The sequence below is a fragment of the Acomys russatus genome, chromosome 11, assembly GCF_903995435.1.
Source record: "Acomys russatus chromosome 11, mAcoRus1.1, whole genome shotgun sequence".
In the NCBI taxonomy this organism is placed as follows: Eukaryota; Metazoa; Chordata; class Mammalia; order Rodentia; family Muridae; genus Acomys; species Acomys russatus.
Genome location: NC_067147.1, coordinates 31,801,236 through 31,823,327, shown reverse-complemented (window position 1 = coordinate 31,823,327; position 22,092 = coordinate 31,801,236). Strand labels below are relative to the sequence as shown.

The window sequence follows — 22,092 nt, the reverse complement described above, 5'->3', positions numbered from 1 at the left end:
CACTCCTGGCTGCAGGAGGCCCACACTCCTCCTGGGAGGGGAGAAGGCAGGTTGTCATTTGTTCCTCATAGTCTCTCTGGCTATCCTGTCAAATGCTCTCTACGGACTTAGGAGCCTCTACCTTAACAAAGCCACAGTTCAGGCTGGGAGTAGAGCCAGGGTGACAGACAAAGTGGGATGGCTTAGTAAGCACGTTGTCATCTATCCAAGCTCTTGCTTGGGCCCGCAGCTTGCTTTCCCACATGAGTTTGGCTAGTTGCCTGGTGCCAATCTTTTGCTCTCTCACCTCAGACATGATGACAGGAGCTGTCTCCACAGGCTCAGGACCGTGAGGCAAATAAATAAGAAGGGAACACAGAATGTGTCGTTCCCAAACCTCTACTCACTAAATTTTCTCTGTGGAACCCTAGACATAAACGGAGCTCCCCTGAGCTGGGTCTGGTGTAAGGTAATGCAGGACACAGTCACAAGGTGGCAGACTTGGCACATTCTTCTTGGGAGAATGGCTGCTGTATTTCAGGGCTTTAAGGGTGGCTGGGGCAAAGCCTGGAGAAGGGAATGGAAGGGTTTCCTCCCACAGGTGCTACCTTCACAGGAGGTCAAGGGCAGATTAGAAGCAGTAGTGAATCTTCGGGAATAAGCCGCTAGCTGCCAAGGGTCCTTTCACGCTATGTTTTCCCAGTTTATCTTTCTTCAGAGGTTCAGAGGGGCCAAGATGCTGAGGGCCAGGAGAGAACAGCTGAGTGGGAAGGAGGGGACGGACCAGGGGGCAGGGCGGAAGGATGCGACCACACCAGGCAGTGAGAGGCAACCGTGGCCTCCTGTAGAGGCCAGCTGCCTGGTCTATCCCCCTCAGGCAATGCAGGCAGGATGATGGCACCCTGTAAAGTGTGGTAGTTCCTAAGCTGCTTCCCAGGGAATCTGCAGCAGTTCAGATCTTCCTGCCTCTGCTTCCCAAGTACTCGGATTAAAGGTGTGCACCACCAAGCCTAGCCCAGCTGTAGTAGTTAATTCATTACGAGACAGGGCCTCACTATGTAGCCCTGGTGTTTGTTGTTTTGTTTTTTTAAAGCTGGCTGAGTCATCTATTAGCGTTGCACATCTAGCGTTCTGTGTATATTTTGGGTATATTTGGGCCTTTTTATGAGATATGTGCTTTGCTAATATCCTCGTTTGCGCACATTTCTTTTTCTTAACGGAGTCCTTTTATTTTTAATTTTATTTATTTATTCTTCATTTATTGTGTGTGAGTGTGTTTGTATGACTGTATGCCTATGTTTGTTCAAGGACGCCCATGGATGTCAGAAGAAGGCATTAGATTCCCTGGAACTGGAGTTACAGGTGTTTGTGAGCAGCCGGAAGTGGGTGCTGGGATCTGAGCTGCACTTCGCAGGACAGGGCCCAAAAGGCTTTTAATTGCTCAGCCATCTCTCCAGCCCAGTGATATCTCTTAACATTTTAATAAGGTTCAGTTTGCTGTTTTTTTTTTTTTCTCTCTCTCTCATGAATTTACAGATTTTTAAAACGTTCAGATACCCCCAACAAAACACACCCCACCAGTTGTTGCATTGTGGTGAGAGGTGGGCACTGTGCCCTGACGCAGTGTCAGGGACGTGCTGGCACTAAGGCTAGGCACGCATCTGGAAGGCCCGGGGGGAATGTCAACCAGAAGTTTGGTTTGTTTGTTTGTTTTCTAGATAAGATTTTAAAATTAAAAATATTAATTTTTAATTATGTGTGTGCCTGTGCCCACAGATGCCAGAAGTACGGGATCCCCGCCCCCGACCACCACCACCAGAACTGGAGTTATGAGTCAGGTTGTGAAAGGCCTGGGATACTTGGAACCAAGCTCAGGTCCTCTGTGAGAGCAGCAAGTGCTCGTAATTGCTGAGCCATCTCTCCAGCCCCAAGAGTGTAGTTTTTTTTTGTTTTTTTTTTTTTAAAGATAATTTCAAAAGACTTGCAAAGACAGCACAGACAGCCTCCACATCCCATCCCCGCCCCTTCCCCCCCCAACCCCCGCTGCATCCATTTCCACAGCAGCGGGTACAGTTGCTGCACTTACCCAGCCAGCCTTTGATTCAAGTGCACACACCTCCTGCCCAGCCTCTGCGACCCCAGTTCTCTCAGCTGCAGCATTACCACCCAGGGCACCACATTATCTGGAGCTGTCAAGGCTCCTTTGTCCCTGCCAGGCTTCAAGACTCTCAGACTCCTTGTCACTTTTGAGCTGAACTGGCCAGGCATTTTGTAGAATGTCCCTTGGCTGGAATTTGTGTGACATTTCTCTCAGGCTACTACAGGAATTGTCTAGCACCTTTAAAAAAATGTGTGCATGTGTGTGTGTGGGTGTGTGTGTGCATGTGTGTATGTACATGTGTGTGCTCGTGCATGTGTGCATGCCTGTGGGTGTGTGGGTGCATATGTACATGCATGTGTGTATGCATGTGTGCATGCGTGCGTGCATGCATGTATGTGTGTGTGCGTGTGTGTGTGTGTGCGTGTGTGTGTGTGTGTGTGTGTGTGTGTGTGCATGCGTGCATGCCTGTGGGTACGTGCAGGTATGTGTGGGTATGTGCATGTGCATGTGTGCCAGTCACAGCATGCCTGTGAAGGTTAGAGGACAGTCTGCAGGAGCTGATTCTCTCCTTCTACAATGTGTGTCCTTGGGATCAAATACAGGTTGTCATAAGGTTTTATGGCAGTATCCTTACCCACTGAGCTATATTTCCTGCCCCGGCGTTTTACTTGTATTTATGAGTTTAATTTTTAGCTCTATTTATTTATTTACTTTTACTTTGTGTATGAGTGTTTTGCTTGAATGTATGTAAGTGCAGTGCAGACATTTGTGTCGCCCTTGGAGATCAAACGAAAACATTAGATCCCCATAGAACAGGAATTACAGATAGTTGTGAGCTACCACGTGGGTGCTGGGAACCGAACCTGGGTCCTCTGTAAGAGCAACAAGTGCTCTCACATCTCCGAGACACATCTCCTGTCCCCTGGTTATCTTTTGAAAACGCTTCATTTCAGACTTCCAACATGGAATCTTGGTGTCCTTCAACCCAAAGATGTGATGGCAGAGATGGATGACTCATTCACACTGTCCTGGCCTCTGGCCTGGCAGGACTGGGTCTGAGGTGGGTGGCCGGGGGTGGGGGGTGTAGATCAGAGAGACTCTGTAATGGATGCTTGGCATAGAGGCCAGAGCACCGTGTGCTGAGACTTGCAGTCCCCACCGGATCTCTCCGCCCTTTCGAGAACCAGAGGGCGTCAGCTCCATTGGAGCTGATGCTATAGGCATTTGCAACTCATGCTGCCCTGGGGAAAGCTTTTCATATCTTGCCAGCTTATCTCCTGAATCTTCTCTAGAATAGGGGAAACTCCTTGGGTCCTGGTGGACTGACCACTCTCTAGGCTCCCCCTCCCCAAGCACCCCCTCCCAGGCCAGGCCCCCTCCTGTTCACATCAACTCTTTCCTCCTCCTCAGGTGGCAGAGCCAGAGCTCACACTGTTGGACCACTTTTCTCCTGTTACCATGGTAGTAGATGTACTGGCTTGGCTGTCAGAGTGAGGGTCTGGAGGGGTATGCACTCAAGAGAGCAGAAAAGACACAGGCCCAAGGAGGGGCTGCAGCCAATAAAACAGCAAAGCCATTGCATTCTCTGAGATGGTGCAGCCCCGAGGAGGAGGCAGGGAACCTTTCTGGGTACCAGGACCCAGGCAGCGAGTTGGTGCTGACCTTTTCTTGGAGATAAGCTGAGTCTGTTCCTCCTGGGGAAATGGCTTCACACGGTCCTGGGGGCTCGAGGCTGGGGGGTTTTCCTGTTGGCCCAAGAAGGGATTCTGTAAGTTAGCCTAAGTCCAGTGCCTTGGTAGGATGTTCTCAATGTAATTCTTGTCCTCTGTCCCCAAGGCTGGCTAGGCCAGCGCTCTACCACTGAGCTGCACCCTCAATCCTTGAATGTAGTTCTTTAAAAACACATTTTCTTTTCTTTAAAATTTTTTCTTTATATGTATGTGAATTGGGGAGGCCAGAATAGGGTCCCCTGGAGTCGAATTACAGGCAATTGTATGTTACCCAGTTTGGGTGCTGGGACTCTAACTTTGGTCCTTTGGAAGGGCAGGAAGTGCTCATATCCACTAAGCCATCTATCTTTCCAGCCCTTTGATGTCATTCTTAAGGGGGGAAAGGCCATTATAGAAGTCAGTATACACAATGTATATGCAAAAAAATAAATCGAGACATAGTTATGACCAAAGTGTTGTTCATCGAAATACTGTCTGTGGACGGGGATATTATTAATAAGGTCTGAAGTATTTCTGGTGCCCTCCAGTTTTCCAAAGGGAGCATATATATTATTTACTTTTTTAAGGTAGAAAGAGGTGAGTACAGTGTCACATGGCAACTCTCAGGAAATCCTTCCTGGGTGTGTGCTTCTCCTAATCCCTAAGCTCCTCTTATGGAGAAATGGAGCACTTCCAAGAGCGTTCATGTCTGTCATGGAGGCCCTGGAAAGGCTGCGTGTCTCCAATGGCCCCAGAGAGCAATGCTGCAGTAGCAGCGACTGTGAGCCTTCCAGAGGACCTGCGAGCCTCCCAGAGCACACTGTAAGCCTCCCAGAAGACCCCGCGAGCCTCCCAGAAGACCCCGCGAGCCTCCCAGAAGACCCCGCGAGCCTCCCAGAATACCCCGTGAGCCTCCCAGAACACCGCGCGAGTCTCCCAGAACCCACGGGCACAGCAAGCTTGCGAAGTGCTGCTGCCAGGTTTCCCCTGGCTTCTTGCCTCTCTGGAACGCCATCACAGAACCCTTATCACCTCCCTTGTTCTGCCTCAGTCCACCTAGGAGACTTTTATAGTGTGGGCTAGGAAACTACCCACAGCAGTGTGGCATCAGCTCCCTGTGGCAGGGTATTCGTTATTTCTGTTGTCACCATCTGTCCTCTTTTGTTTCGGTGGCGAGACCGTGGGTGGCAGGAGGCACCTTGGCTGCTTCGGCTTTCACTGTCTATATATCTAAGAAGCGATGGGAGCCTGCCAGCCTCATCCGAACACTTCTCCAAGCCGTATTTTGTGATCCTAATCTACTGTTAAGTGTTGAGCTCCCTTGGGCACCTGATGAAGGCTTCACTTCCAGATGAACTCACTAGAAGTCTTGGATGTAAGGTCCCAACAGAAACCAAGGTCACTGTGGACATTCATGGAAACCAGTTGCATCTTCATTTTCCCTAACTTCTACCTGAGAATAATAAATGGTTTCAACCACACAGTGATAGCAACAGTCCCTGTGGCTTTGTCACCAACCAAACACATATTATCACATCATCATGGCTGCTGCAGCAATATTTAAATACTGTGTTCATTGTGACTCTGAAATCCTGGTAAATGCTGCTAATGCTTCATTGAACCACACACCTAAATCTTGTTAATTAATATATCTACAAAAGAATATGTATATTTTATTACATGGCTTTATTTTTAAATTACTTTGATAGCTATATTTCAGCCTACATAAATTTTCTTTATTTTCCCATGTATTTTAATGAACTAATTTTTTATTGAACTGTCATATGGTTACTGGTAATGTATGAATTTATTATTTATTTGATTTTTCATTTATCAGTTTTTGTTTGTGTGTCAGAGCACAACTTGTGGGAGTTTGCTTTCTCCTCGAACTGCATAAGTTCTAGGCATCAAACACCATCGTCACCCCCCTCATTGCTCCTCTACTCTCATGTCACATACATGTATCACATGTATATTTAAATCTATGTTGCACATGTGAGAGACACAAGCTGTGTTTGTCTTATTGAGTTTAGCTTATTGAGTTTAATGCAGGTATCTCCAGCTCTTCCTTAAAAGGCAATGATTTCATCCTTCTTCATGGCTGACTAGAACTCCACTGTATGTATACAGCACGTGTAACTTCTCTGAGGATCGATACCTACGATGGCTATTGTGAATAGTTCAGCAACATGAATAGGTGTGCACATATTTCTGTGCTGTGCTTAGACCTCTTCCAGGTACCTCTTAGGAGTGACATAGCTGGGTAGCACGGCTGTAGTTTCTGTCTGTTGAGGAGCCATAAACCTGATTTCCATAGTACATTTAAAAAATTCTGTCTTTGTGTGGCCCAGGCTGGTCTTGAACTCACAATCTTCTTGCCTCTGCCTCCTAAATGCTGTGTCTTCACCTGTGTGCCACCATGGCCAGCAGTAATGCACTGTCGGTGCCTCGGTGGATGTCCTTCGCCATATATCCTTTCTGTCTCTCAGCTTCGTTGTCCTTAAAGTGAGGGGTTAGCCTGGGAGAGACTCTCGAAGCGTCATGTGGCACTATGTCTTCCTCACTTCCATCCCTCCATGTCCAAGGGGGTTGCACGGGGCGAGGGGGGCGGGCACAAACAGGAAGCTCGAGTTTTTGCTGCTGCTTCTTGGCAGGCTACTTTAGCCGTCACAACATCACAGACACTTTCTAGGGATTCGTCTGGGAAATATGTAAAACTCATCTATAGATATGTCTTCCGTGAAGAACCAGAAACTATCTAAATATTCAAGGCCAGATTGACTAAATTGTCTAAAGTATATTCACATGATGGAACAGTGACAGGTGGAAAAGACATTACCAAATTACAATATGAAAAAAGGCAGTCATTCTAAGCAGTTAAAAACACAAGGCCAAACATGGTACTTGAAGACCAACAGGGTGTAGTTCTGTGGTAGGACACCTGCCTAGTAAGTTTGAGAGTCTGGGCTTGAGTCCTGGTACCACAAGCCATAAACCAGCCAACCAACCAACCAACCAACCAACCAACCAACCAACTTCTTCCTTTCTCCTCCCCCACCTCTCATAAACACACACACACACACATACACACACACACACACACACACACACACACACACACACACACTTCATCAAAATAATAGAAACCCCATAGTGGTATAAACTCAGAAAAAGCATGTAGAGATATCATAAGCCAACCTGATTCTCCTCAAGTGGTGAGATAAAAGTGATTTCTATCTTCTTTTTCATGTTTTCTAAAATGTCTAGAACTAATATGCAAGTGTGTGTCTCTGTGATAAGAGAAAGAACAACCAGGCATGGTGGCATGCGACAATAACCCCAGGACTCTGGAGGCAGGGGCATGCGGATCTCTGAATTTAAGGCCAGCCTGGTCTACTGGAGAAACCCTGCCTCAAAGAAAGAAAGAAAGAAAGAAAAAAAAAAAAAAAAAAAAAAAAAAAAAAAAAAAAAAAAAAAAGGAAGGGATGCAGGAAGGTGAGAGAGAGAGAGAGAATAAGGATATTAAATAAAATCTCTGCAGTGTCTTAGATGAAGCAACAGAGACACAGCCATTGCTTTTGATTCTCACTGGTCAGGCGATCTGAGGCCCTGGAGCTGGGAAACACTGACTTCTGACCTTGTGTTCCTGTCACTCAGGTGAGCACTTGCTTCTTGAGCCAGGGCCAGCGCACACAAGGCTTGAAGTTTGAAGCCCTCATCTCCCTCACTGTCTCCCAAGGGACCCAAGCTTTTACCCGACAGCCCACCCCCGGAGCATTCTAATGCTCCCCACAGGATACCTGCAGGCTGGTGGCTTCCTCTGCCCACCAGGCTTCAAACTCCTTCTGTAGCTTGACCTTGGCTTTGTCCATGAGCAGCTGCAGGTGCTCAATCTCCACCTTCAAGGCTTTCAGGCGCATGAATGTAGTTTTGTACCTACAGTGGGATCACAGAAGCTGTAGCTTGCTCATGCGTGGAAGTCGCCAGCACAGAGGGGGCTGGGGGGGGGGTTGTCTGTAAACGAAAAGCCTGGCAGAGCTGCCTTGGTGCTAGAAAGGGGGAGGGGGCAAGAGGAGTCTGCCAAGGCTAGAACAAGACACTAGGTGTGTCACCAGAGAGATCACAGTGGACCATCACTGTTCAGTAGGCACACATGGGGGATCTCCTCCAAGACTGAGAACCCCATTTCATTGACCATGTACAAAGCAGAAGTGTGGCAGTTGATCTTCAGTGTCAACTTGGATAGATTCTGAGTCACTTGGGAGACACACCCCTGCGAGTACCCATGAGACTGTTGTAGAGCGTTTTAACTGAGCAGGGCTGATGTGTCCAGAATGTGCTCAGCACCAGCACAGGGACTTGAATTCTGCACAGAATGGTAAATGCTAGCTGAGCACCTGCATCCATCGCTGCTCTCTGACCTCAGAGTGTGTGAGCAGCAGCCTCATGTTCCTGCCCAGGCCTTCCCTGCCGTGATGGACCTGAGACCGTGAGCAGAAATAAACTCCTCGCTTGAGCTGCAGTTGTTCACAGCAATGAGAGAAGCAGTTCGTGCAGTGGGGGGCAGCTGGGCAGCTGAGGAAGATGCCAGTGGCACTGCCAGACAGCACATGGGTGTTGGTAACACTTGCCTCTTTGTTGTGAATTGTGAGGGTATGGCACTGGGTACGGGTATTGCCTAGGGGTGTGTGTGTGTGTGTCTGTGTGTGTGTGTTTTGTGTCTCTGTATGTATGCCTGTATGTGTCTTTCTGTGTCTGTGTGTGTGCATGTGTGTGTCTCTCTGTGTCTGTGTGTGTATGCATGCATCTGAGTCTGTGTAGTGTGTGGTATGTGAGTGTCTGTGTATGTTTGTGTGTATATGTCTCTGTGTGTGTGTTTCTGTGTTGGGGAGTGTTGCAGTGATGCCATCAGTAACTTGAAGCAGGAAGGTGACCTGTTTAGGACCTCCAGATCCCAGTCATGGGATGGAGGGAGGATCAGTGAATGAATGTGCTGGGCTGCCTGCTCAGGGAAGCCTACACCTCTTCATCCTGTAAGTGAAATCACGTTGGGCCCCCGATAGCTGGGTGAAGGCCTAAGGTTTTCAAGACCCAGGGTAAATGGCGGTAAAGCTGTGGAGTAAAGCCCACCATGGACATGCTGCTTGGTCCCTCTAAGGGAGGTCGTTCTTACCTTCCTAATGCTGGGACCCTTTAATACAGTTCCTCATGTTGTGGAGGAGACCCCAACCATAAAAATATTTCGTTGCCACAACTGCAGTTTTGCTACTGTTAGGTAAGGAATTGTAAGGTGAATATCTGATATGCAGAATATCTGATAGGTGACCTTTGTTGGGGGGGGGGGTCACAACCCACAGACTTAGAACCACCCCTAGAGAGGTAGGACAGGATGCTTCCCCAATCAGCACCCTCCCTTCCCAGGCCTAGGTCTTGCTTAAGGCTCCTCCTCCTCTCCTCCTCTTCTTCTGTTTGAGGTTCCAGGCTGGACCCATTTCCCAAGGAGGAGCTGTAGACCCTGGGGCCCTCCGAGGAGGTTGGCGTTAGAGTACATGAAAAACAGCTGACAGCTCACCTGCTCTTTTCCTCCTCGAGCTGTGCTCGCAGTTTCTCTTCCTGGAGGTCAGGCGTGGAGGGTGCGACCATGTTCTCTGCGATCCCTGGTGGAGGAAGATGCCAGGGGTTTACAGCAACAAAGAAAGGTCAAAGGAAAAATGTGACAGGGCCAACAGCGGAGTTCAAGGGCATCCAAAGACGAAAGGGGTCTTGGGAGTTCCTTCGGAGGCCTCTGGGTGGCAGCATCAGCATTCTTCAGAATCACCTTCCTCCTGTGCTCCTCCCACTGCTGGCAATCTGTCACTGCAGGGGGTCTCCCCCCGCCCCCCAGCCCCATCCTTCCCCCAAGCTTCTTCCCCGCACTCCCGTCTTCTGGAGTCCACGGGGAAGAGGCAAACCGCATGTCTGAACCAGAGAGAGTCCTTCCCAGACCAAAGGGAGGCTCGGACCGCCCCACATCTGTGTGCACCGCTGAGTGGCTCCACTGGCTCAGAACCCTGGTGCTTCTCCTCCACCTCCACAGAAGGCCTAGGTTTCAGGCTGATCAAGGAGGATGCCAGGAATCTGCATCCTTTGTGATCAGAGACAGAACAATGGCCACGCCTGTGGGAGGCCTGAGCCCTTCAGTGAGTGGGACTGGTTGGTGGCCATGACCAGGCCTGGATGCTGACCCTTCTGTGTGGGTACCTGGCTGTAGGCTGGGGAGCCTCAGAGCTCCCTCCAAGCTCATCTGCTGAACTTTCCAACCTCCTTGGGAGTCTGCGCAGTGCTTTTCTCAGCAGAGGAGACACAGGCCTAGCAGAGCGAAGGCCTCTCCCCATCTGGCCTGCTCTCCACCCTCACCCCTGGCCCCCAGCACATACCTCTCCGGAATGAAAGCCTCCCTGCCACGCTCCCTCTCCCCTCTGCTCTGATCCCTGCCTCTCAGCTGGTGTGCTTTCTGAACAAGAACAGACTTAAGCTTGATGGCGATTATCTGAGGCAAGCGATTATCTGAGGCAAGTGTCACTCCTGCGTCACTGAGGAGGTTCATTTGTCAAGCGCTGTGGCTAACTTCCAGAACCTGGGTGCAGATCCCCATTTGTTTGGTTGCCAGGGTCCTGGATTCAAAACTCCCGGTAGAACATTTTGTGTTTTATTCATCTGTTATTCTGTGCATGGGAAGTGCATACATGTCATGACATGCATATAGAGGCAGGGGGACAAGTCTGTGGGACCGATCCTCTCTTTCCACTTTTTCTGGGGTTCCAGGGATGGAACTGAGGCATGCGAATCAATGTTTCGCCCACTGAGCCACCTCACTAACCCCAACATTTCTGAGGGACAACTATTAGCTTTCTGTCCATAGATACGCAGTGGCTACTAGCTCAGTGCTGTATGGGAGGACACACTTTTTTCCATGGGTCACAGCTATTTCCACCAGCTTTAAGCAGAGACTGTCCCCGCTAATGTCCCCTTTCATCTCCACACAGGCTCTTTAGAGCAGCACAGAGTGTCTTTTCTATTGTGAGGGTCCTTTAAATATTCAACACCACCACACTACATGAGTCTGGAGTCTGTCTTGCCCAGTTCTTTGTGTGTGTGGGTTCAGTGACCTTATTATTGCCTGATTATCTCATTTAAAAAAGCAGAGACCTGGTGTAATATCTCATCTATGGTGAGAGGCACAGGGTAGAAAAGGGCTCCTTCCAGCTTTTAAATAGATAATTCTAGGCCAAGAAAACAGCTCAAACAGGGGAAGTACTTGCCATGAAAACATGGGGACCTGTATTTGAATCCCCCAAACCTCTGGAAAGCTGGGTGCAGCAGTGTGCATCTGTAGTCACAGTGCTCCTGTGGTGAGATGGGAGCTGAGGATGGGAGAGTGGCTGGAAGCTCATTGCCCAGCTAGCCCAGCATGCACAGCAGTGACCAACAAAAAGAGGGACCTTGTCTCAAATGAGGTAGAAGGCCAGGTCACCCAGGTTTGTCCTCTAGCCTCCACCTCCACACGTGTGACTTGGCATGCACCTGCTCACCCCCACACCCACACAAATCACACAAATATAACACACACATACACACACGTTTTCAGTTGGGCATGTGTGCCTCGTGTGTGTTGGTGTGTGTGTGTACGTGTGTGTGTGTGTGTGTGTGTGTGTGTGTGTGTGTGTGTGTGTGTTCTCAGTTGGACATACATGGTGACACACCTTTGAAATCCATCACTTGGAGGCTGAGACAGAAGGATTGATTAAAAGTTCGAGGCCATCCTGGGCTACATATTGAGATTCAGGCCAACTGTTGATATAGAAGGAGACCCTGGTTCAAACAAAACCACCCTACAGAGACCCCTAGCTAATTCACAGTCTGTATTTCTGTAGCAAGTGAGTCACTAATGCCGGCTAGTTGTTGAATGTCCTCTCTCTGAGATGTTTTGCCAAGTTCATTAGGCACACGGCTAGGCTAGGCCCTCTATGCACCACAAAGTCCTCAGCTAGCCATGCAGGGAGGGCCCTGCCTCCTCCTTATGGTTAGACTTCTTGTTTATAACATACACAGGTCACACAGCTAGGAAGGGGCAAAGCTGAGGTGAGAGCCCTTTTTTTTTCTTCTGGTTCCAAAGAACCAAATATTTATACCATCTCTCTCCACCCTCCCCCCACCTCCCCCATCCTCCCTACCCCCAGCCTGCGCAGGCCTTTGCTAAGCTTGTGATTGGTCAGAAGCCTTTCCTGCTTTTTACAAGCAGCTGTCCCAGCGTATCCTGTTTCAGCGGGCTGGCCCTTTGATCCCATCTGCAGCACTTCCTACTTAGCAGGAGTCAGGGCTGCAGAAAGGGCCTCTGTCTGCCAAGTTATTGCTCTCCTCTTTCCCTCTTTAGTGCTTCATTGACATGTGGACACATACGCTAAGTGGTCACCAGTCTGTCTTTTATCTTTGTGGAACCAATTACCCTCTCTTCCTTGTGCTAGGTAAGCAGGCGCCTTCTGTCACCTCGGCTGAAGATGACAATGACATCCTGTGGGAACATTTCATCAGCCTTATGAGGCTGGACGTTGTTCTTATTACCCATGATCCTCTCCGACCTCCAAGTCCAGGCGCAGGGAGCCTTAGAGGTGGGAAGTGGGGCCCTTCTGTTCTCTGTGTCTTTCCCTGGAGCCTTGCTTAGAGGCTGTGTACAGGCCACACCGGATTCCATGTTTACTTGATGGCCCTTTTTTTGCAAAAAGGACAGCTGTGAAACACAGAAGGTGGCACTTAACACCAAATGCAAATGATGGTGGGCCTTTAAATTGTCACAGCACTTGCTTCCCTAGAGTTCCAGAGACACTCTGTGTGCCTTGCAGCCTGCTGACATAGGAAGCTGCCTCATCTTCCCTCTCTCTCTCAACAACACTGACCTTGCACCAAGGGCACACAAGGGATCCAGTGACAGCTGGGGTACTGGAACCAGCAGAGGGGCTGCAGGAGGAGGGTGGAGGAAGGGCTCTGGCTCTGCATGGGATGCCGCATGGAGGACAATGAGGGGAAGATGAAGGGGTTGGGCCCCAACATGCACTGATGGCCCTTCAACAAGAGGTAGGCCCCTGCCTCACCCCATGGTGTGTGGAATCAGTTCCAAGGTTGTCAGACTTGCCCAGCAAGTGCTGTTACCTACCTAGCCCTCCCCCTCTCATTAGCTCCTTAGGAAATGTGTATTTAGTGTGGATTACAGGCCTGTCCCATTCCAGAAGGTTCATTCTTGTGGCAAAGGTGAATCTCAGTCAACAACAACAAAATTGGGTTTACAATACAACACAACGGTTGAAAGATGAAGCTGGACAAAAAGGCCGAGAATGCAGAGGGCTGTCATGGTGGCCTTTTGGAAGAGGGGACAATAGGGCAGGGGCTTGGAGAAATTAGGGAACCGAGAAAGAGAAGTATGTACTGGTCTCAAGGCGTGAGCTGCTTGGTGTCTATGAGGGACAAGGAGAAGGCCTGTGTGCCTGAGGTCAGGGAGGAAACTGAGGCGGAGTGTGTTTGGCCCCTGTAGGCCATGGTAAGGACTCCAGCGTTGAGACTGTCACAAGCTGTGGGGATAACAGTGGGGGGTGGGGGGGCAGTGCCTTGATCTGAGACAAAGTTATTCTGCAGCTAATGTGGGGTGGTACCAGGATGCTCTAAGCTTGTTGAAAGGGTCTGGGAGACAGAGCTGGGACAAGGGACCTAGGAAACAAGCTACTCACGATGTCCCTGATGGGCGGATGGGCTCGAGGCCAAAGGTGATGTTTGTTTTGTAGACTGCATTGTGACCCCATCCAGGAGACAGGAGCCAGCCCCTGTGAACAGGAGCCTGGGATGACAAGTCAAAAGGGGGCCAGTGGAAACATGAGCAAGGACAGAGAGAGAAGAGAAAGGGCACTTGGACTTGTAGGTCTTTGTTCCCACTGGGACCCTGGCCATGGGCAGAACCCCTAGTCACCTGACAGGCAGGGAGGGGGGAGGAGGCCAAGGGGAGCCATCCTTTCAAAGACCTGAACTCTGTCTGGGACAGCAACACAGAAGGGGTTAGGCCTGAGTGGCCTGTGAGGTCACTACAATGAACAGCGGTCTCCAAAGCACACACGCGCACACACACACACACACACACACACACACACACACACAAAGCAAGAAGAAAGGGTTTAGTTTTACCATGGTGAATGTCACACAAAGAGGTAGCCCCAAGCATCTGGGCACCAAACTTCAAATCAGGAAGCCAGAGGGTGAGGGCGAGGCATTCATTGCTGGGGAGGCCAGCCAAGATGTGGGCCCTTCTGCCCGAGCTTGTTCTGCTACGGAGGTCTCTAGTTCCCTCTTCTGCCTCCCGCCTGCCGCTTCACCCCATACTCTACATAGTTTATCTGATGCCTGAACTGTACAAAATCTCATTTCTCTGGTTCGGTGGCTCTCGGCTGGGGCGCTCATTGAAATCACTTACAGAGCTTGTCAGAGCACAGCGGCAGCTGGGCCCGGATCCAGACCTGCCGAGTTCGGATTTGTCAGCATGGTCCCTTAAGATCTTGATGCCACCCCTTGTTAAGGAACCAGCTAAGGCGTTGGGCTCTTTCACTGCCAGCACTGGTGCAGGGGCTCCCGGAGACTACAGAGCCTGCGCAAAGGGTGGTGTGTGGGATGCAGTGTGTCCTCACAGCTTCGGCTTGCCCTGCAGATGTTTGAGGGCCACAGCCTCGGAGAGGGAAGGAGCTCGGAGATTTGCAGCTAGGAACACACAGTCTCCATGAAGCCAGAGCTGCCGGCAGTTGGCCTCACTAGGTGCTTGGCAGCATCTGTGTAATGCTATCCACCATGTGGCTGTAACACCTCACAGGTGTCACTTTGTGAAATCTTCACAACTCCTGTTCCAGATGGGACTTGGCCTTGAGGAGGGATGGAGTCTCCTTGGGGAACACTGCTAAAAAGCAGAGCTAGGCTGGGAATCCAGCTCTGTCTAATTTCAAAGCTGGACTCTCTTCCTCTGCAAGCAACTCCGGTGCTGAATGGAGCCACAGGCAGCTCACTGAAATCTCTATTGACTTACCCTAAGTGGGTGAGGGTGATGGTGTTTCCCAGGAATGACGTTCAGATCTGTAGCAGGGCTGAAACTGCCCTTTCCTAACCAAACACAACAACCTGTGCGGAGCTCCCACTGGGCATGTGCAACTTACCCACTGGCTATGAGCAGAAGTCTGCCACAATCTAGGTCATTCTATCAGACTCCCAGGAGCAACCTGTCCCATCTTCTTGGTCATAGTAGAGGTATTCAGGCAAGCAACACTGATAATTCCATGCATGTTGTAAAGCTGAGAGGGTCCCTTTAGGCTTCTATAGAGTACGGGCTGTGTGACCTAACACAGCTGTCACCTGACAAGGGCCAAGCATGGAAGGAGGTTTGGTTGTTCTGATACCAGACAGGGTATCAGAGCAATTAGGCATTTCCTTAGCTACTCTGCGAATTCTTTCAACAGGCACTCTGGGTCTCCTTGGACTAAACTGCCTCATAGAGCCATAGATCACTCAACCTCATCTTGTTTGAGGAGTCAAAGTGTCTGCTCTTATGGAGATTAATGGTGTCAGTGGCTCAATCACCACAGTGGTCAGCAATCGTCTGGCTTCCCAATTAGACCGTTTCCTGTGTAATGGCTCACATTCATTGTCAGCTGGAGTCATCATACTGACGGGTACTCAGTGCAGCTATCTATCCTGGTGCTGGCTTTGTGGAGCACCTTAGCTGCATGCGGCATGCCTGGACTTCCACTGTGATGAAAAAGCCTGTGGACACACTCCCAGCAGTTCCTGGGACACACTCATTCCTGCCTCCTCACAGTCCCTGCACACATTGCCTGCCATCCCCTCAGGGAGATCTTTGAGAGGAGAAAGGTGACACTTTAATACAAGCACAAATGTATATCTCAGGGGAAATCACAGGCCATACAGTACCCCCTACTCATCTCCTCCTGTGTGAACAATATTCTTCTCTTCTACCCTGGACTGCTGCTGCTGCTGCCCCAAATCATATGCCTGTCATGGCAATGATCTTCCCATTCGTCATTATGTTCCCTGAGGAGGAGGCAGGCCTCAGGGAGGGACAGTATGCACACGGCCAATCAGCAACACAAGGGAGACCCTTGGAATATGCCTTATTCAGGAGGGGCACTCCTTAGACTTGTTTAATCTTAGTTTCATGGCCATCCCTGTTCAGCTGGAAGCTCTTTCCCACTCACATCTGTTCCACACATCTTTCTGTACTCATAGCTTTCCATGCTCTCCAATCTATCCACGATCCTTTCTCCACACTCCTTCATATATCCAAGAGCCTTATCTCTCAAAGCCATGCATATCTTTTAATCCTCCCTCCAGGTGTTGGAGAGAGGATCTGGGTGAAGAGCTCACACCACTCTCCCGGTGACCTGAGTTCCTTCTGAGCTCACACCCCCTAGGCATGACCACATGCTTGGAGGCAGCAGTGGGAGCTGGCACATCTGTGCTTTCACCTTTAGGTAAAGTGATCCTGACATACCCATAGTGAGGAGAATTAAGATGGATTTGAATAGGACTGGGATTCTCACTTTATTATCAAATGCACCATCATGGTGACTCCAAGGAAACAGGAATGTCTGCTTGAGTTCCAAGCCCTTGGGTCTAAATCTTCCTTGAGCTCTGGGGATTACCAGGGACCATGTCAACAGAGATCCAGTTATGGCATAAACAGCACTCCATGCCACCTCTATATTTTGAAAACTCTAAATCATTTAGTATAGTGGTTTCCGTTCCTATTTCTCAGTAAGCTACCACAGAGTTTGTGGGAGCATCTTTGCAGCTTCCACCATCCGCTGTCCTCCACATCTCCCTACAGATGTCATAATTCCAATGCATGTCATCAGCCTGCTCTTCATGGTTTGGTTTCTCACTGTGTATGTTTAATGTTCCTTTAGTGTCATAGAGCAGCGGCAGGTCACAGAGGCATAGTTATATGGGTGACACAAATCGGACTTGATGGGTGAGAGAAAGAAAGAAGACATAAAGTTCATTCAGTTGGGAAGCAGAATGGGTCTGGGAGGAACTGGGGGAGAGGGTGAATATAGTCAAAACTCACTGTGTAAAATTCTCAAGGATCTAGTTTAAAAATCAACAAAACAATTTCTTGACCTAGAATGAGGTTTTACAAGTGTCCGCTTCATAAATGTTTGAGGGGCTCAATACCCAGACACATGCTTCAAGCACACAAGGAAATGTAAACATCCACCCCTATGCCTCACTAGTAAACAGCACTGAAAACTGGACTTGCACGAAGGGATGGCACTTCTGGAGCTCATCGCTCCACAGTCTACGCACCTCAGTAGTTTGATTTCTTTCAATCACTACTGAGTGTCTGGGTTTTCACATTGCTAAGGTGGATCTAGTGCATGCGGGTTTGATTCTAGTTTTCAACGAATGAATGCACCAGCCCTTGCTTGTTTCTCTGCTGCCAACTGGTTTTGAGGCCAAGTCCTACTATGTAGCCCTGGATAGCCTGAAATTTGTTCTAGGTGCCCCATGAACAAAGAGAATGCTGGTTTGTTTGTTTTTTTAAACAGGCCCTCAGCTTATCATCAACTCTTTGGGGGAAGTTGAGAAAGGCTTTCCCAGTTCAGTGACACATGGGCGGAGCTTTCTCACACCTAGATCTATCTATCACAAGTGGCTATTTTTTTTTTTTTTAACATGGAAGGGAAGGAATAGACATATGTCCTAGACTAGAAGATGAAGCCAGTAGGCTGATGTTTTATTTTCTAGATGCTTGATCAAATGTCTAATTAATCCAAATGAGTGTATATTGGGTCACTTTTAACAGAAAGCATGGTGTTGACAACTAGCAACTCCATCAGGAGCAATACAGTGCTCAGAGGACCACATAGCTCCTTCCTTCTGCAAGGAAGTATATCTGCCAGTGAGCAGATGTGGTGACTCCACCAGTTGTGCCAGTGGTGCCGGCGGCTAGGAGCCACAGTGGTGAGGGGGCTGTGCCCACTGCCTGGACACTTGTTTCCTTTTGTCCTGTGCCATCATTGTCAGAGTTCATCCTGATTTGCTGAGCATCTGCTGTGTCCACGCCTATTACATGTACATATCACTTGAAATGCAAGCTGGCCCATGGAGCACATACTCTTCTGTCTCCTAGGGACAAGGAAAGGGATTCTCAGGAGGATTGACAGACTAGTAAATCACAGAGGTGTTATGCTTTTTTGTCCTTCTTCTGATCCTGAGGTGAGATGGCCAACTTTATGAGTCAACTTGACTGTGCTAAGGACTGCCCAGATGGTTTGTAAAATATCACTTCTCTGTGAATCTGTGATGGTATTCCCAAGTGGACTGAGAAAAAGGGAGTCATCCTCTTCGTTGTGGGCTGGCATCACTGAACTAGTTGAAGATGTGCGATAGAGATGTCAGGCTAATTCCCAGAGTCATCAGCGCTTCTGGTTCTTAGGTGCTAAAGCAGGACCAGAACTCACAGCACTGATGTCCCTAGTTTTCAGCAATTGGGTTTGGACTGGAACCATGCCCTGCTTTTCTGAGCCTCCTGTCTGCAGAGGGACTGTAGATCACGTGACTTCTCTGCCTTTGTAATCAGCCCCTCATAATCAATCTCTTCCTGTGCATCAGCCTTTATCCTCTTGCTCTGCTCTCCTGAGAGCCCCGACCAGCACACAGGGTGAGCACCTTTTCCTTCGAGAGACACTGCAGCTCATGGCTGGTACAGGGCCAGGGCCAGACAGTCTTCGTTCTCCACAGTCCTAGGAAGGACATCTGGGTGGATGCCGGAGATGAAGCCGCAGCCTTGGACAGTGGGTAGGAAAACGGGCTGAAGCCCCGAGACACCATATCATCTGGGATGTTGATTTCTTTAGCCTCTTTGAAATTCCAAGTAATCAACATCTCTATCAATTGTTTATGATAGAATAAATGTTTTGCAATTGACCCAAGCCCTCACATGTGTCCATACATGTGGCATGTATCCTAAGGACAACTGCATTCACAGAGAGCATGCTCTGGTGCTTGAGGGCCAGAAAGAGCAAGAAAGCCATTAGTTAATGCTGTGAGCCATCAGTGAATGAAGCTGTCTCAGGGGCTGTGCTGGCTTCTGGGCTATTAATTGATACAAACATCTCATTCACAGATATTAGAATCCAGGGCCAGAGCTCCTTAGCTGCTTGGCACATTTTTTTAAGGCAAAACTGTAATGCTATAGATCTCAGTGGTATATCAACAGATGCTATGGGAACACAATGCTGTGTGCCGGTCACATAGCTTAGTGTTGAAGAAATACGCCCCCCGCCACACACATTGTCATTTAAATGGCAAATGGCTTGGTGTTGAAGAACATATATATATATATATATATATATTTTTTTTTTTTTTAAATTGTCATCTTGATACAAGGTAGAATCGTCTGAGAAGAAGGACCTCTTAGATTGTCCTGTAGGCAAATCTCTGGGATGTTTTCTTGCTTGTTGATTGATGCAGGAGCATGGTGCCATCCCTGGGCAGGCCATCTTGGGTGATTTAAGAAACAGGTTGAACAAGTCACAGGGAGCAAGGCAGGAGCAGACTTCCTCCATGGTGTCTGCTTCAGTTTCTGCCTCTAGGTTCCTTCTCTGGCTTCCCTTGATTATGGACTGCTCTCTGTGCGATAAACCCTCCCCTTCCCAGGATGCTTTGGACATCACAGCAACAGCAAGACTAGCACAGGGATGCTCTGTGTAACCAGTGGGAAAGAGACTGAATTGTCACTTCATAGAGACGACTCAGGAAAGGGCAGTGCGGACTGTCTAACTTGAGAGTTTTCAACAAAGCCACAGGCAGAACATGTGTGAAACCTGTGGAACTCCCTGTTGACACAAACTTAATGGCAAATAGAGCAGTTATTCTGTTTGACCTGGACTTGGACTTGAGGACCATCATGGGACCCGGCTGCTTGCATGCTGGTTGTACCCACTGTCACTAGTGATCTTGAGGGGTTATAGCTACTACTTTGGTTCCTCAGGATCCACTGTACACACTGCTGGAAAACCCTTCATCTCTGCCTCAAGCAGTGGGTCCTCTCCATGTCTGTGGGCTCCTTGTTTAACACCCCCATTCACACTGGGCACTCAGTGAAACCTGGGGGATACGTAGGCATGCCTTGTCTCCATGGTTACTCTCAGATATGTGGTGCCCAGATGATCTTAATCAAATGGGGCAAGCAGAAGCATCAGCTCTCTGGGGAAGACCAGGGAGCCACAAGAGGTCACTGCAGGAGTTACTTGAGGGAGCAAAGCTCTTCAAGGAAGAGCTGAAGGGAAGGCAGTAAGGCAGGGACCAACCTGTGGAGGTCTTTCAACTTCTTTTAGGCCCTATGGGGGATCTGGGGAGCCACCTTCAAGAGCCCACACTGGGATGGTGATGATCCAAGGTCCCCTCATGGTGCTGAGGCTAGCAAGATGGGGTGTGGCAGAGGGAGAAGGTCCTGAAGGAGTAGGATTTAGGGGATCCTAGATGCCTTTAGGACCTGCCAGAGGTGGGTGTCTTTGGATCTACTCACCACGATGAGTCGAGAGAAACAATGGATGAAGTGAGCCTACAGTGTTGGCAGAGAGTTGCTGTCACAGGGGCTGGGTCAAGGGTACATCTCAGGACTGGTGTGCCCCCCACCTCTCTCTGATAAGTAACTGAGTGGTCACTTATCCCAAGGGTCAGGTGGTTCTGCTAGGGTCTAGCCATCATGGGCTCTCTGGACTGTGTCAGATCCCCCAGCAATGTCCCTAACAGGATCGTTCTGGTGGGCCCCAGCAACCAGAGAATGCCCCCTGGCCTGAGCAAAAGCTGGTGGAGCAATCTGGCTCAGATATGGAACCAAGAGGCTGGTGGAGCATGCAGGGGCCTTCCAGGCCTGCTCGCCTTACATGGCTTTCTTAATCAAGACTTCCTTGATGGGAGGTGCTCATGGCTCAACTGCCCTAGCCTAGGGAGAGGCAGGCTTAACTCAGGGCATAGAATTCACCTTCATTTGTTACCATGTATCCTCTCTACAGTGTGCACAACACACACACACACACACACACACATACGCACACGCACACACACACACCACAAAAAACCCCACAAACCCTCAGCCTTACTCTACTTTATATTCTCCTGTGGTTATGGATCCTGGCAGCTCTTTAACCTTCAGCCCTGTCCTGAGGTCTAAGTGAGGAATGCCAGGAGGGGAGGGGATGGACATTACTTTGTGCTATGTCCCCAAAGCTCTGGTGGCTGTCCTTATGCGACACATTTCTCACTATGCTTAGGAGGGTCTTGCATTTTTAAGGTTCTGCTCACAGTTCTTGTTAGAATTCTGATCGGGAGTAGAATGTGACCTAGACCTTGAGAGAATACTGCTGGGGGGGGGGGTGATGTATGCTTGAGAGGAGAGGTGAGGCCTCAGCCGCCACATTCCCTGTGGAAGACCCTCCCACCTTTATCCCCCCACCCCATAGCTGTCAGAAAGCAGGGTACCTGGATCCTATTATCCCAGCTGCTCACATAAACACTTGCTGCGAGTTATGCTTTAATGTCAGGCCTCTCGCTTTTATGGAGGGTCGACACAAGAATCACCTGGTTGAACAACACTGGGATGTCTTTTGTAAAACTGCAGTTGAAGACATCATTCCCAGTGTCACTTGGTGTCCTTTACATGAGGATCCACACGATAAATTCTGCCTCGTGTTTAGTTTCAGGAAGAAATTCTATTTCTACAGATAAATTAGTTAGTATGCTCCTAGCTGTCAGAAAATGAAAACTCAGGAATTCTGGGTGCTTCTTTTTGTTCTGCGGCTAGACAAGGGAGAGCCGAATTTATTGCCTGTGTGTGTAATTTGCTCAGCTGTAGGGTCCAAAAGCACTTACTCCTTCTACTTCTTTTAAATGGACTTATTTTATTTTGTGTTCAAATGTCTCATTGTACTTTTGCGAGATGTGTGGGTCTGGAAGCCGTCTGGGGAAGAATTCATTGGCCCATTGATTTGGCCTGTTTTCTGCTTATGCCGGCTGCTGGGGACACGAAACTGAATCCCTCTGCACCCAGCTTCCAAGGAGCTCATGTTTTAATGCGGAGAATAGCTGGGAAATGATTAGTCATTATAAAATGAGGCTGGGGAGCTCAGAGACACACAAGGCTGAGGAAAAACGAGATGCGGGAGAAGAGGGTGGGGGAGTCTTCCCTTTGTGTATGGAAGGGGAAAGACAGTGGGT

General features: G+C 49.1%; 1 protein-coding gene across 1 annotated transcript in view; it reads right to left on the bottom strand.

Moving 5' to 3' along the window:
- The window catches only part of Kif6 (kinesin family member 6), a 275,255-nt gene that overhangs the window by 5,317 nt on the left and 247,846 nt on the right, over nt 1-22,092 (bottom strand). The window contains 3 exon segments of the mRNA XM_051152685.1: nt 3,743-3,825; nt 7,590-7,725; nt 9,362-9,446. Of these exon segments, the coding sequence (XP_051008642.1) occupies nt 3,743-3,825; nt 7,590-7,725; nt 9,362-9,446 (304 nt within the window).